The 17,069-nt window shown below is 36.0% G+C and overlaps 1 protein-coding gene across 6 annotated transcripts in view; it reads right to left on the reverse strand.

Moving 5' to 3' along the window:
* LOC6572866 (sex determination protein fruitless) overlaps window positions 1–17,069 on the reverse strand; it is a 136,184-nt gene that overhangs the window by 80,758 nt on the left and 38,357 nt on the right. The window contains exon 1 of one of the 6 annotated variants that reach the window (XM_015166630.3): window positions 16,311–16,997. The exons of 1 other annotated variant lie outside the window; for it this stretch is intronic. In XM_015166630.3, coding sequence (XP_015022116.1) covers window positions 16,311–16,318 — 8 coding nt within the window. In that variant the 5' untranslated portion in view covers window positions 16,319–16,997. Of the gene's footprint in view, window positions 1–16,310; window positions 17,015–17,069 lie in introns of those variants that run through there. 4 more of the 6 variants (XM_015166628.3, XM_044007280.1, XM_015166632.3 and 1 more) reach the window with 4 other exon arrangements.

Here is a 17,069-nt window from a genome sequence, read left to right on the forward strand (position 1 = left end):
CTTAAATCTGGAATTTCGCAATTTATGATTCGAATACAAATATTGGTAGGAAGTTTTTGAATTAGGTCGTCAATACTTGTTTTAATTAATCGATCATATAGTATTTTTTCATCTTGATTATTTTCTAATTCTAGCTTACTCATCAATGTCTGCCTACGGTGTTCTGCTTCTTCCAGAAAAGCTCGTACGTTGCCTTTGAACGGAGTGTTCCTGAATTCCTCCAGTAGAATATGGTTCTTGGTCTGCGTCTTGAAGTTTAGGATTAGCTGTTTTCGGAGATCCGTCCATGTAGTTAGGTTGGTCATGCCAAGAGATAACATGACTTCACTGCTGATGCAGCTTTCAACAAGTCCAAAGAGTATTGATCTCTGCCTCGCATCGTTGGTGGTGTACAGGGCCAGTATATAATCGATCCGGTTGATGAACGTGTATAAAGCGTTTTTATTTCCGGTGAACTTTTCAACATTTTTAAGTTGATTAATCACTTGGGTCATGTTGGTATCAGAAAGGGGTGTTGTTGCGTCGCCTTCCATTTTGTTTATTTATTTAATTTATTATAATTATATTTTATTTATTATTTGTTGTCGGTTTATTTTATTTTTATTGATTATTTAGTACGTATGTTGGGGTTTGTATGCACTGATAGCACTTTCGAAGGTTTGCGAGAAAACCAAATGTTTCTGGAATTATATTCTCTTCGAATTCTATAGCGTCTTCTCGAATTATTTTCAAGTTTTTTGCACAATCCGCGGCTTTGGCAATATGCGAATTTCGGTATACACGTCACTGTCGAGGTTTTATTTTAAAACTTGACGCGATATTGACCATCGCGTGGGTTGCCTTCGCGTTTGTTGTTTAGCGGATAGCAGTAAACGGGACACAAGAATTAATAACTTAGTTATTGCATCAGGATCCACAATTTATTACTATCCTACCGGCTGCGCCACTAAGATAAAACTGTTACGAGTCGAATAAATGCTGCGACATATACTAACAGCAACGCTAATATGATTTAAAAGACGAAGTCAAGGTTGGATTATGACAACTTGCTTTATTGAATATCAACTTAAGACTAACAATTGTAGGTCTATTGACACGTATTTATGCAGTATTTATTTATGAGTATTCAGTGTTGGGCATTTCACCACACAATTCCAACACATTAACAATGTTGCGTCAACTTCTAATTGTCTATTATGCACTGTGTGAGGCTGTGTGAGTGTATGAGTATTCAGTGTTGGGCATTTCACCACACAATTCCAACACATTAACAATGTTGCGTCAACTTCTAATTGTCTATTATGCACTGTGTGAGGCTGTGTGAGTGTATGAGTATTCAGTGTTGGGCATTTCACCACACAATTCCAACACATCATCCGAATACTAGACCTAGGTCAACGAAGCTGCGCGCCTTGCAAAGACGAATCAGCTTAATGACGCGACCATACAGCTTCTGAATATTGTAGACGTAATCAGTATGATTATGTCACTATATATGTATATATAGAGCTATCCGCTTAAAAACTTCATATATGAACTATTCCTACTCCTCAATATTTTTCGCTCTATTGAGTGCCTACTGTGTTGCCTTGCTGCCAATTCTTTGCCCAGCTGCAGACCCCTAACACATGTCCAGCTCAAAAGTCGTAAAACTCTTTTGGCCCAAAACAATAAGTGTTAACAAAAAATTGTTGCTGGGCTGTAAATGGTAAACTAAGCGACGCATTACAGCACTTTAGCGTCGTGCTGCTGCTGCTGCTGTCGTTGTTGCTGTAAATTATGATTATTTATTGTTGTTGTTATTGCTTTGTTTTTGTAGTTTTAGTTTTATTTTCATTTAGTTTTTAGTTTTCTGTTTGGATTTTGTGCTAACGTGGCTGGCGCTTGCGTAGACCTCGCCGGGGGCTGTCTTCCCGTCGCAGTTGGCGCCAACTGCTGCAACATTGTAAGCCAACTGACTCCAGACAACACCTCGGCCCGGTGCCGCCCCTTGGCAGCACAACACCGGCCCCTCGCACCCCCTCGACCCCTGCAGCAGCTGCGTCAACAAAAGTTGAAGTTGGGTTTTTTGTTTGCTTCACTTTTTGTCACTTTTTTACGGCTTTCTGTTTAAACAAATCAGCAGAAATTATATTTTTTTTTACCAAATTTCAGTTAATTTTCAATTTATTTTTTTTTTTGCGTTTTGGGCCAAGTTTGCTGGCGCTTGTAAGCGAATTTTAACGTGGCACCAAAAAGAATTATTTACATGAATGCGAAAGCTGAGAGAAAAAAAAAATGGTTACTTTTGATTTGTTTTCAGTTTTTTGTGCAATTGTTCTAATTAACAATTACGGAAACTTTTATTCAGCAGTTTTCCTTTTCCGTGACCAAAAATATTGTAAATTTTTTTAGCCTAAAAAATAGATTCTTATTTAAGTAAACTTGTCTAAAAAAATATTTTTATATTTTCTTCTCTAAAGCTTGAGGCTTATAAGAGAATTCGGCCAGAAAATTATGTTTGTTGTTTAGTGTAAATTATTTATATTATATGTTATTTTTGTATAGCTAGTACCCGTTGAGATTATTATATATTTATTGTTATTAAACAAATCACAAATGAGAATGGTTTAAGTTTAATTTAAAATTCGAAGTGATTTTTGTTTATTACTATATGTAAATATGCCTACACCTTCGCCTCAATTCGTTGTGGTTGTTGTTGTTGCTGTTGCTCAGCTCACATGTAAATGTACTACGTGAATGTTGTTGTTGCTGCTGCTTTGAAGGTTAAAAACAAACGCGAAAAGCAAAAAGACAAAAACAACAACAACAACAGCAACAAATACAAAAACAACTCTACGCCGTTTAGTTGATTGCCAAATTAGTGGGTCGAAGACAACAGATCCACTAGACCCACTGATATAACCAGCACAAATGAAAGCAACAACAACAACAACAACAACAACTGTGACAACAACAACAACAACAATCACGTCCGTTTCTGCCCGTCGGCTATTTAGCATAAAATGTGTGTCAGCAAGGTAAAGGGCGTTCGTCGTAGCGCAGCAACTCTTCGAGTGCCCTTCCTGCCGCTGAGCGCCTCCACATATCTATATACAAACATATATATGCCATATACACACACACATAGTCACAAGTTGTTCGCGTTGTAAGCATTTGAATACCTAATAGGTAGGCAGGCACATTTTACAGTTTTGTTGCTTTACGTATGCGAAATGTTTTTTTCTGTTTTTTTTTTTTCAAGTTAAATTTGTTTCTTTCTTTACAAGAAATTCAGCCTTGAGTAAAAAAAAAAATTGCTGCTAAACTGTTGTTGTTGTTGTTGTTGTTACAGACGCATTAATTACGCTTACTAAAAGTCAAAAAGCTTTTTATTATTCATTTCATTTTACTTTTGTTTCGAATTTGTTTGCCGAGCTTAGGCCGGGCAAAATGTATTAAATGTTGGCCTAGGTTAGGGTTTTAGTAGGAGAGTTTGTGTGTTTTTTTTAATGGAGCTAAATATAATAAAAAAATATATATATATATATATATATATATATATATATATATATTAAATATATCATAAATAATTTCGAGTGAAAACAGGCAAGATATGAAATATATAATAAATAATTTTTGTTTTTAGCAAAACGAAGAAACTTGTGTTGTCCTATATATGTCTCAGTATACACAGACATAGATTAGACTGGGAATGACTGGAACATTGCGATGAGCGCGTTGTAGACTGGGCTGGGCATGACTAGAAGACACCCTGTTGCTGTTGCTTGCACTCATTCTAATCTCAAAGCTACATATATAGATTAATTATATATTTGCTACAATATATAGTATGAGTCTATACAAAAATGAGCCTGACTAGAAAATATCCTGTTGCTTACACTGATTCTTTGAAATATAGCAAATATACGAGTATACGTAATCCGAAAGCGATATAGATTAAGTACATATTTGCTATAACAATCCAGTATATCAGCGTAAACAACAGGGTATCTTCTAGTCAAGTCTAGTCTAGTTTACATTGCTGTCTTATCAGTTCAAGTTTCACGCGAATCTAAAAGAGAACACAGCTAATAAAGCTAACTTTCTCGCTTTGCCCTTACCGCCGCACGTTGCCCTGGCTACGTGCAGCGCCAGCTTCTTCTTCCTCTTCTTGGAGTTTGTGTGGCGGTTGCACGCATTGCGTTACTTTCAACGCGCTGAGCTTGCAGATTGGCCATATTTTCACGCTGTTGGCAATTTCGCTGCCACAAGTTGCAGTTGCACAGCTTGTAAGCTGGCTAACCAAAGCGCAGAAATTTTGGCTTGAGTGACTCAGACACACTTACACATACATACATATGTATCAACATATATATAGTCTGGCATGACTCAATTAATTTAGATACGAAAGTGTCCAGACGCATGCAAACACGCCCAGTCTGTGGCATATCACAAAAGGCAGCGCTAAGTTGACAACGTCGAGGATTATGCAAAGTTGTCGGGGAATGTCTGAGCGCATCCCCACACAGACACAGACACAGACACAAACACACTCACACACATACATACATACATACATATAGACATTTATATATATAGTATGTGATTCATGGGCGTGAAAGATTTATATGCGCCAGCGGAGGGCCCATAAAGTAATATTCAAATATTTATCTGATTTCTTGACCACACACAACAGCAGCCGGCGCATTTAATTGGCCAGCGCAAAAAAGCATTAACAACCAGCAAATAAAATAAATGTGCGCGCATAAAACGAAATAAATAATAATTATAATAACAATAATAACGCAGAAGCAAAACCGAAAGAAAAGAACATGGAATGAACAGAAATAAACAAAATAATAATTTGATGACGGCACTTCCGGCGCAATTAACAAGCAAATGTTTCGGAATGGCAACTGGAAGACTTCAACTACTTCATATAGTTATAGATAGATATATGTATGATATGGGTTGCAGATGCATATACAGATGTGCACGTACTTTACAAGACTTGTTTTTCAATGGTCGTTTATGAAGAGCAAAGAGAGCATATTGGGCAAAGACTTTGCACTTGAATAATATACTGTATAAGTAGTAGCAGAAATAGTACTAGAGATAAAAGTAATAAGCGATGTAGCAGATATAATTATAGTAGAAGAGGCAAGTGTTGGAGTATATATAATAGTAGTAGTAGTAGGAGGCGATGTAACAGTGGTCAAATTAAAAGTAGTAGTAGTACAGTAGTAGCAAACGATGTAATAGTAGTTTAGTAGTAGTACTAGAAGAATCAGTCATAGTAAAGTAGTAGAAGTACTACTTGAAGTAGTAGATGTAGAAGTAATAGTACTTGAAATAGTAGTAGTAGATGTTGTAATAAAAGTAGTAGTAGATTTATTAGTCCTTGAAATAATATGAGTAGTAATAGAAGTAGTACTCTTTGAAATAGTAGTAGTAGTAATAGATTTAGTAGTCCTTGAAATAATATTAGTAGTAGTACTCTTTGAAATAGTAGTAGTAGTAGTAGTAGAAGTAGTAGTCCTTGAAATAGTATTAGTAGTAGTAGAAGTCGTACTCTTTGAAATAATAGTAGTAGTAGTAGATGTAGTAATCCTTGAAATAATATTAGTAGCAGTCCTTGGAATAGTATTACTAGTAAAAATAGAAGTAGCAGCCCTTGAAATAGTAGTTGTAGTAGTAGAAGTAATAGTCCTTGAAGTAGTAGTAGTAGTAGAAGTAGTAGTCCTTGGAATAGTATTACTAGTAATAATAGAAGTAGCAGCCCTTGAAATAGTAGTAGTAGTAGTAGAAGTAATAGTCCTTGAAGTAGTAGTAGTAGTAGACGTAGTGCTTGATATGGTAGTAGTTATTGAAATAGTAGTAGGAGAGCGAGTCCTTGATATGGTAGTAGTTATTGAAATAGTAGTAGGAGAACGAGTCCTTGATATGGTAGTAGTTATTGAAATAGTAGTAGTTCCAGTAGTACTATAGTTATTATAATAGGAGTAGTTTATCATCGTTAAGGTGCATCACAATAAATCCTCCCCACAGTAAGACGTCAAAACTATCTATAAATTATTTTCATTTATTCATTTTCTAATCTTGAGCGAGCATCAATGCAGTCAGTGCTGCCCGATCGCAATGTGTTTACTTAATTTTTTGTTACACATTTGTTTTTATTTATATTTGAGTTTTTGCATAATTTACAGCGACTGGGCAAATGCGAATGACAAATGCAGCCAAGTGGCTAGAAAGTTGGGGGCCAGCGCACTTCACACTTAATAAGACATAATTTGTGCATGTTTATGGGCGGCAGCTTTGGCCAATTCACTCTTCCTCTCTCTCTCTTTCTCTCTGTGCGACCGGGCAGTTGCGTGGGCTCCAGTGCAGAGCAGCAATTAAATGGCCAACATGTTTTGCATTTGACGAGAATGCGATTATTTAAAGAAACGAGCTGAGAGTGTGAGACTGTGAAAGGGGGAGGGGAAGAGTCAACGAGGTTGGCGGCAGGCAGACGTGCGGCCTATTGGGCAACTTGCAACGGCAACAGCAACAGCAACGGCAACGCCTTCGCTTTCTGCACTCGTTCTGTCAAGCGAAATATTGCAGGCGTTTGCCAAGTTTCAGGCACTTAGTCGCTTTGTTGGGACAACTTAATTTCGTTGCTGTTGCTGTTGCTGTTTAGCTGATGTATTTCAATTGTAATTGGTGCCGACTTGCAAGATGCATAGCAGTGCAAATTCTATTTGTTTGTTTATATTTGACCAGGTTACGCGGCGTATGCGCAATGCACACATTAATCATACGCAGCGTGCAACAGCTCAACTAACTCTTGCCCTGTTTACCTCACCACCTCTCTGTCTCCCTCTCTTTCTCTCTGTCTCTCTCTCTCTCTCTCTCTCTCTCTATCGGTGTTTGATTCATTAAAATAAATTATTAACGCATCATTCGCCTCCATGTTTAACAACAATTGACGCACACAACTCGCACACAATTGACAGCTGGCATAATTGACAGAATTAACAGCTGCATTGCGTTTGGAGTGCTTTCATCTTGCCCATAGCGCTCCAATTGCAAATTGGCATCTATTTAGCTGCTGTCGCGCTTTCAACGCTCATGCTCGCGCTCATTCGAGCTAATAATGCGGAAAGCGCTGTCACAGCGTCTGTCACACAACTGTCATTGAGGATAATGAAGCTGGCCAGCGGCTTGGGTTTTGCATTTGACAAATTACCCAAATGCCTTGAGATGACTCTATGCCAACTTACAGCAAAACTATTACACAAAATATGCAGCACCAGAGACACAAATCAAACAAATTGTTGAGCAAGTGATGGGCGAGGCACTAGCAGCTGAGATACTATGGAAAGCACGGAAAGTAGAAATTGGCGAAAGATGTTTTGGATTTTCCTGTAGTGAGTATTTTAGGAGTGAGCAAGAGTTCAATATAAATTACGTTGACTGCTTAGTTCTTAAGGGTCTTTAAATAAATAGTAGAACTAGTTTCTTTCAAGACAACTTATTCAATGATGTACCACATCATTTCAGCAAATATTTCATTAAATATTATGAAAGTAGCGCACTCAAATGAAATTGAGAATACTCCACTCAATTTGGCAACCAAAGCAATTAAAATAGTTATAAATATTCTTATCAAGAACAATATTATTATGAAAAGATATACATATATTATTATCTTTGGTAGAAAATTAAAAGATTGCAGCTTAATTTTATGCCCCATTACAAGGAGCAAAAATTGCTACAAAAGTTGATACAATTTTGTAATTCTCATAATATATAAACAATCACCTACATACACATATATAAACACACACATGTACACACTCACATCTATATACTAGATTGGCAATTTTCATTGCCTCAACTGCTTAATTGATTCCTCTTTTCTCTTATACTCTCGACTCATTTTTGACTACAGGGTATGCTCTTAAGGCAAGTTCTCTGCGTGTTATAGATAGCCCAAAACTTTCTGCTTTTCTTTTTTTTTCGAGACCAACGACAATATTTTGCCGACTTTTCAACTGTCAGCGAAATTGGGTCAAATTAATAACCACAAAAAATGCGTGTACGAAATGTGCACAAGTAATGCGAAAGCACGCATAAAAATAAATACAAAACGAAAGATATACACACTCACAGACACAGTCACACACACACACAGGCACACATACACGAGTGAAAATTAAAAACTAAATTAAATACTGGCCAAAAGGCAAAAAGTTGTCTACAAATTTACAAAGACAAAAAACCAAAAATGAAAAACTAAAAGCTGACACTTTCAATTTCAATTTACAGATACTATGTATGTGTGTGTGTGTGTGTATGTGTGTGCGTGTAGCTGCCATTTGGCCGCATTGTCAGTAAAATTGTTTGAAGGTGGCAAGCGATGCGACAGGTGCAAAAGTTGGCGACAATTTTTAATGAGCTGCAAAAAGGCAGCGATAGAAACATCTTTACATATAATCATAAGACTATATAAAATGTGTATATAAAGTATGTAAATATATATACATATGTATGAGAATGTATATATGCCAGGAATAGCACATGAAAACAACAGATAATCAAAGTCATTTAAATTAATTAAGTAGCCAACTAGCTGACTGTCAAAACTGTGATGACAAATTGCATTTTTAATTCAAATTCTCAGGGCTGCACATCACTTCTATAAAGAACATATCCTGAGACATGAGCTACAATATAATTGAATAGATCTAAGACCTACTAAAATTTCCCTAAGCAATTAAATGGCAAATCATAATGCTTGGGTTCTAAAAGAAAGTACACGTATTGAAAATAGATTTTTTTATTTCTAAAAATTCAACTTTATGATAATTCGTATACAAACATGACTTGTCATACTTATCTTAGTGGAACGCTTATTCGCAAATATCTGAGTTATAGAAAATATACCAAACGAAGCAGAACGAAAAACTTCTGGCAGGAAGCTTACTTACAGTAAGTAAGCTTTAGTAGCTAGAAAAAGATGATTAAGTTATTTTAGGACCTGGATAAATTATACAATTAAAGATTGTTTTCCTGATATCAAAATCATAATAAAAGAAATTTCTTTTACTGATTATTATTTCCAGAATTATTTCGGAATTCCCTGATTGCCTATTATTATATAGACTGCAAGTCACGAAAACTGTTAATCTATAATATATGATCTTGATACCGTAAATTGAACTGCTTCAAATTTTATTTGAATGTTCTTCCTTCCTATAAACCATGACCGTATTATGCATGTGCAATTTTATACTCCATATCACTCATAAAACTTCGTAGCCCCGTAAATTATATCACAAATCACAATGAAATGAGCTACTAAAAGAAAAAGTTAATTTGAAACAACGTTAAAAATATATATGAAAATAATTGCTAGTCCAATTTGGTAGATTAAATGCCACCTGGTTAACGCCGGTTTTAGATATACTCATTAAATTGAAATGCATATGTAGAATAAATAATTATAATATTGTCATTGTTGTTGCTTTCATTATTGCTTCCTTTTCAGCTCAAAGTAACGTAATATATAAAAAATATACAATTTAAATAAACAAAATAAAAATCAAATAAATAAACAACCAGAGTAACGTTTCAACAGCAGCAGCGACGCGGCAGTAGTAGCAGCGACAGCGACAGAGACAGCAAAGCCAACAAAAGCAGCAAACAAAACACAAAAGCAAAAGCAAAAGAAAAAATTTCAAGGTCAGCGCCGAAACGTGCATGCAAAAATTAAGCGCACCGAAAAAAAAGAGCGAATAAAAAAAGTAAGCAAAATGGAAAAAGCAAAAAAAAAAAAAAAACAAAGACACACTCGCAAGCTGACAGACAGCGAAGAGAGTCGAGCCAAGAAAAGAGCAAAGGAGAAATCAAAATTGTTCACTTTATGCAAGTGCCGGGCTGCAGCATACCCTATGTGAGTGAAGAGTGTGTGTAAGGGTCAGAGCGAGATGGCGCAATGGCCAATGAACAGTAAAAACTGGTTAGGTGTAGGCAGTAATGAAAATACATATGTCTAACTGTGTTTTGCCAAAGCTTACATGTGGCCACAGATTTATGCTCATTATACAGGGTATTTGTAAGTCTAACACAAACAATAGCTATGGGTCAGCTCCAAATTTCTTTAGCTGCAAATTGCCTCTGATACGTGCAAACAAACATAGTATTTTATTGATATATAGTACATAGTTATAGAGGGCTTCACGAACTATTATAGAAATTTATACACATACATAAATACTTAACATAAGTATGTATGCGTATGTGTGTATGTATGTATATTGGACTTTCCGGTCATTCATTCATGCTTATTCATATCTAAAGCGTTTTAGTAATCAGCGCTGCTTGATAAGAAAGTGCAAAACTGGGTTGAACTCTGAAGTGTAGATTACATCATGTTTATTTTACAGTTAATGAATGTACGTATAGAAATGAATACAGCTCGATTTTGCAAATCAACGGCAATTTACATACAACTGTATTTACTGCAGCCAGCCGATCTAAAACCAATTCATCGCAGCATAAACACTTTAACAAAGCATAGCATAAAGTAAAGCAAAAGAAGAGAAAAGAGCACGACAGAGAGAGAGAGGGAGATGGTGAGTAGATCCACATCATATCCATTCCGAACCGGGGCAGTAACTGTGCAGGCAGGCAAAAGCAGGCAGCAGTGAAGAGACTCCAGTCACACTTGTCCTTGAATGCTAAGCGAAGCAAAAGAAGATCACCAAAATCGCCAAATGAGCAGCCGAAGCGATGGCAGCGCCGACGCCAACGCTGCCAAATGCAGTCAACGTCAACGCCAGCTGCGACGCCATTAGACGAAGCGACGCGACGGCTTTGCTGTTTGGGTTCGGCTGCTGCCGCTGTCGCTGCTCGGCAGCGAGCAACTGTCGTTGTTGCTGTTGTTGTGCCTCAGCATAAATTCGCAAAGTATGCGAAATTTATTAGGGTCTGTTCGCATGGGCAGCTGTTGTTGTTGCTGCCATCGTGTTTCTTCTAATTTAAAGTTCACACACATGCACACAAAAGCCTGTATGTGTGTGTAACTGAATACACTTAAAAAAAAACCCGAAATAGCAAACAACAATATGCGTGTGTGTGTGTGTCAGTGTGTGTACATGGACCACTAACAACTACATCAAAATGTTTATATTAATTTTTTGCTGTTAAATTTTATTATTGGCCGTTGTTGTTGTTGTTGCTTCTACTGCTGCTGCTGCTGCTGCTGCCGTTCGTTTCTATATTTGTTGTGCTCTTTTAATTTTTTATTGATGTGTATTTGTTGAATTTTTACCAAAGCCAATCCAATACAAATGCACATTTTATTGCTTCGCTTCATACGCGCTCTAGCTCTCTCCCTCTCTCGCTCTCTTACTGTTCCTTACTTGCTCATCCACTATAGTAGATTCGCTATCGCTCTGTGCATTGGTGTGTGTGCGTGTGTGTAACTTTTTTGGCAGCTTTTTATGTTTGTGTGTGTGTGTGTGAGGCGATTAATGATGTGGATTAAACGAATGGAAGCGCGTGTGTTTCGCTAAATGTAAACGTTAAAAATTGTATTAAAAAGTTTTTTATTTTGTAATTAAACAATTGATAAGCAAACGATCAAGAGAGATTTTTTCATAACGGCATTTTTCGTATACTTGCTATCTGTATAAGCACGTTTCAGATAGGCAAACACTTAAGCTCAAGTATCTGAATCTGACGAATCGACAAGCATATCATTATTATTATTATTTCTATTTATTTTCCATTTAATTATCTCTTTTTGTCACGAATATTGATTCGGAATTCCCAATATTTGGTAAAGTTGTTTGAAACAATGATATTATTTTCAAAATGAAATGTTAAATTGTGTCTATTTTTTATTGAAATATTAAACATTATAATAAATATGATGGATTTCGAACAGAAGCTTCAAAGCTCTTCAGAATTTATGAGTGAGAGAGGGATTTCTGATTTTCGATGTAGAAGAGGGATTTTGGAATAAGATTTATCTTGAGAAATAAGTTCTTATATACAAAGAAGAGTTCCTAGGATCTCCTAAGGATTGTAACTAGAATATAATATTATATCATATATAATGAACATTTCCAAGGAAACTTTCGAATATATTCATAAAATTTCCTCTCATATAGTATCTAATAAATCCAATCGGATTGCAAGCTTCTATATAAAAAATCTTACGCAAGCTCTATACCTATGTAAACTGTACCCTAAATATATTACGCAATGAACCGAGCCCCTTTATAATATTTTGCAATGTGATAAAAATCATGTTAACCCTGATAAAAGACATTTTAATGTATTTCGCACGAATAGGCAGTTTGGTTTTGTATTTCTACTTTTTGTCTCATTTTTTTAAATTTACCTGGCATTACATAAGCCATACCTGAGCTGGCTAACACCTCGAAGCTGCCCCTCGGAGCTGAGCCTCAGCTAGTTAAATGTTGCAGGCCATTAGAAGCGAGTGGAAAACCTACTTCAGAAACATGTTTTAACCTTTTTCGTGGCGTGCAAAACTTCAACTTAAAAACTCAAATTGGTCAAGCGACGCAGCTTACAAGTTCCCAAAAAAAAAATTATATATAGATACACATACACACACACACTCGCTCACGCTTGACAACAAGAACAAGGCAAAAGGGTAAAAACGAGGCACGCCAAAAATTTGCAAAAATGGAAAAAAAAAATCGAAATAAAGCGAATTTGACGCGTCGCTGCTCGTGGCCAAAAAGAGCGCTGCCAGCGTCGCTACTAGCTGCGCTGCCAGCGTCATCGGCGACTGTCAAACCTTTGAGCGGCGATGGCGACTTAGACGTGACTTACAAACTAAACGCGCGCAGCTCAAGGTTAAAAGCAGTTTATTTGTTGTAAGCCACTAGCCTTATGGCCAACAGCTAAGCAGCCAAACAGGCAGCAGGCGACGGCCAACAAAAAACAGAAAAAGCTGAAAAAAATAAAACAAACGAAACTGAAAATGCCAAAACGAAGAAAGAGAAGCTGTTGTCTGGCTTTAGAATACCCTACAGTCACTACCTAATGGGGTGTATCAGCTGTGTTGTGGGGCGGGTGGATATATACATATGTATATGTATATGTATATATGGATATACAGATGCGCATACCACAAGCTAGACGACTTTTGGACAATAGAGATATATATTTCATTGCTGAATATCGATAGCTATGGTACATTCAAGTATTTAGGGAAAGAAGCCTTTTCGATGAATATCGAAGTCAATACAGCTATTGAGATTTTCTACACTTCAATAGTTTTATAGATTCTGTTATGCAGAATATATTGCAAGAGCAAATATGAATAGGCCTCTAAGACTCTTCCTTCTAACATACACACCCTTTTACTGATTATCGCTTTATCGATAATTATCGAATTCTGACATACCTATTATTGCTTCATCGATAAATTTCGATTTTTATAGGTTTATTGAAATTCTCTACTTTCCAGTCCTATAGATTCAGTTATACATAATAGATTTATAGATTGCCTTATGTATAATATATCAATATCATATATATAATATATCAAACTAAGTCTCTCCCTCCCAGATACAGGGTATCTGTTTCGTGCAACACTTTTACTTATTCTTGTGCCTGTTGTTGTTGTTGCTATTGTTTTCGCTTTTGTTTCGTTGGAGGACTCTGCTGATGCGAAGCCTGTGCTAGTTATTTTATATTTTTCTGTTGCTCTTTTTGGTGTGCGCTTTTTGTTTTGTGGGCGTGTCTGAAATGCTAACAAAAAGCGCAGTTAGAAGCTGCCACCGAGGCGATCTTCGCTGCGCATATTGCCCCCAATTGCTGCCCATTGTTGCACTATAACGTAATAATAATAATAGCAACAGTTGCTGTTGTTGTTGTTATTGTTGTTGCTGTGATATTGATGGCCAGTTGGCTTTGTGTCTGCGATAAAATGGCTTTCAATTAATTAGCAGGCAATATCGAAAATGTGTGCTAAAAGAAAAATCGTGTTTGCTCAACAAACAAATGATTCAACTTTAACCTGACCCCGGGTGTCTGTCACAGCAGCAACAGCAACAGCAAGAGCAACAGCAGCAGCAGCAGCAATCGAGCCAGCTGCAGGATGACATCACTTGCTATTTTGCTGCTATAGCGTATTGCCATTTGTTTGAATTAACAAAAACAAATAGGCATTCGCATACTTTTAAATGTTATAAATTACATTTGGCGCACAATTGACCAAAAATGTGCATTTGCATTGATTAGAAAACGAAGTAAATGTTGTTGTTGCTGCTGTTGCTGCTGTTGCTGTTGCTGCCACCCACAAGAGCAATTGGCACGCCTGCGCCCACGCCGGCTTAGTCAAAGCTGTCAAAATATCTGTTACAAACACAACACAACAACAAACAGTGACAACAACAATTGCAACAACTATATTAAGCATCTGCTGTTGTTGTAGGTGCAACAATTCAAATTATTCAATTAGCATTGCGTATACTTAATTTTGTTGGTTTTACGACTTCATCTATTTTTGCCACTGATGACGTCGCCTGAGCTGAGCCCCAGTTAGAGCCAATTTGTCCTTGACTAAATTGGAATTGATTTGGCAACCACATCGAGCAGCTGGGCGCGGGCAGACGACTTTCAGAGCTCAACTCTGCTCAAACCCCACCCAAGCTGGAGCTGCGCTCAATTGATATCCAACTGGGCGCTAGAAACCAGATGCGGGCTAGCTAAGTTGGCCAATGCAACTATAATTGACCAGCAGTGCAAATTATTGTTAACATTTTTTATTATTTCTTAGGTGGGTTGTTTAACATGAATGAATTAAAAATATTATGGAAATTGTTTTGTTATGATTGATCAGCTAGAAAACTATCGAAGGGTGAAACGTGAGCTTTGAAATGCAGCTAGGATGATCTCAAGGTGTGGCCACATTAGCCAAGGATTGTAAAGGTGGTAGATATGTAAATGAGATTTGTAAAGTATATAACAATTATAGTAGCTATTATAGCAATCATAAGTTCCGTTATTTCGAAATGACAAGGGGATCAGTTTTTTTTTTTTTTTTTTTTCGATTGACACAGAAATTCAAACCATCGAGAATTATCGAGAAAGAATTTTTTTCAAGCGAATAGAATTTTTTCGATTAATCGCGTTTCTTGATTTAACGGGCTACAAATTATAGAGACTCAACTGTATTGAAAATCATTATTCGTTTTGAGCAAAGATCAAGTTAGTAAGCGACAATCATAATATATTTGACTTTCTCTGTTTCTATTCTCGAAATGACATGATAATTCTATTCTGGTTTCAGCTATGAAATCGGCTGTTCGAAACGCCGTCGTAGCTATAAATTATATACTTTTTAGATTATTTTAAGTACTCGATAATTATTGATAGTTATAAAATTTTGTTGGTTTGGTTTGCAATATTTTGTCGTCTATATGAGTCAAGCAAATCTTATATCAAGGTTATATACTTATATATAGGCCATAACTATTTTCTGTAGCCCAAAAGTTTTAGACCCAAAATGTGTTAATTAACTTCATTGACCTTCTTTATGAATTGATCGAAAATTATATATGTTACGCCTGCTGGAGGCGGGGAAAATTGGCAAATCCTACGCTTCTTTGCATTTTCCATTAGCAAGCTGTGCAATTATATATATATATATATATAAGTATATATCATTATATATATTTTGAATGATAATATAAAAATATATTTAAATTAAATGTAATAAATTCCGATATGAAAAATTCGTGTCCTGAAATTTCTTTCATAATTCCTTACAGTTCTATGTATCTTTTCTAATGTATATGCAATATATGTGTATATATGTGCTAAATGATTAACATTTGTAATTTATATGTATATAATAAACATATTTTAGGTATTATTGACCTGTTTTTATATAAAAAAAATATACAAAACTGTATATTTATTAAGTTTAGTCGTGCATAAATTTGACTAAAGTATGAATTAATTCCAACAGTCGAGCTGATAAGTTCATAAGCTAACATTGACCAAAAAATGTTGTATATACATAGATAATATCTACATATGTACATATATGTATGGTATCTATTAAACATGTATTTAACTTTACCCATAGAGTTAGTTTGTATATAGATATATATGTATGTATATATCCCTATGTGTAACGTTGAATTTAATTTAAGTCAAGAAAAGCAAGTGACTTCTGTTAATTTTCAACATCTGTAAACTAACAGTTGTTATATTGCTCAATTAATATCTCTTACAGAAAATATATTTTAATTTATATTTAAATATTCAATAATTAAGGCATAAACACGCACCTGGTCATTTCCGTAAAAACACTGTCAACTGAATGTTTTTTTATAACATTGGCAATGCTTTGGCTCGGCTCGAGATACAAAACAAATTGATATTATTAGAGAATATTTTAATTTGTTGTTGTTTTTTTGTTTTTGTTTTGTTTTCTTTTTGTTTGGTTAACTGCAGTTTCTAACGGTTCAGTTTTTAGTAATGTTTGCACCAATCAATTGATTGTCTTGTATCTTCTTATTATTGTATCTGCAATACACACGCGCATTCTAACGTTCGGGCTTTGCCTACGTGCGACTTCCTACGCGAGCGGCACTAAAAAATTTTATGAGCTGTGAAGAACACGCGAAATATTTGTTGTTGCTATTGTTGTTGTTGTTGTTGTTGTTGTTGCTAGCATTTTGGCAAAAATTATTACACAATTCGATGGCGAGAGAGTGGGAGACGGAGAGGTAGAGCTAGGGCGGTTCGTAATGAGTGATAGTACAGCTAGAGAGCGAGAAAGAGCGCGTTCTGTTTGGCCAATTAGTAGCTTAGTCTTGTATCTGACGGATACGGATACACTTTGCACATGCTTGTAATATGTGTTCTTGTGGCAACTAAAAATCAAGCAGAGCGTACCGCAGCAGCACGTAACGCCGACTGGCTGTACGACAGACCCTTGCCAATTCCCAATTCCCAAGTAAACAAAATAAATAACATAATTTAAAAGCACAAAAGCGCAAAAAAAAAAAACACACACACACACACACACAACACAACAAAAACTG

The sequence above is a fragment of the Drosophila mojavensis genome, unplaced genomic scaffold (genome assembly GCF_018153725.1).
Source record: "Drosophila mojavensis isolate 15081-1352.22 unplaced genomic scaffold, ASM1815372v1 contig_16, whole genome shotgun sequence".
Classification (NCBI taxonomy): domain Eukaryota; kingdom Metazoa; phylum Arthropoda; class Insecta; order Diptera; family Drosophilidae; genus Drosophila; species Drosophila mojavensis.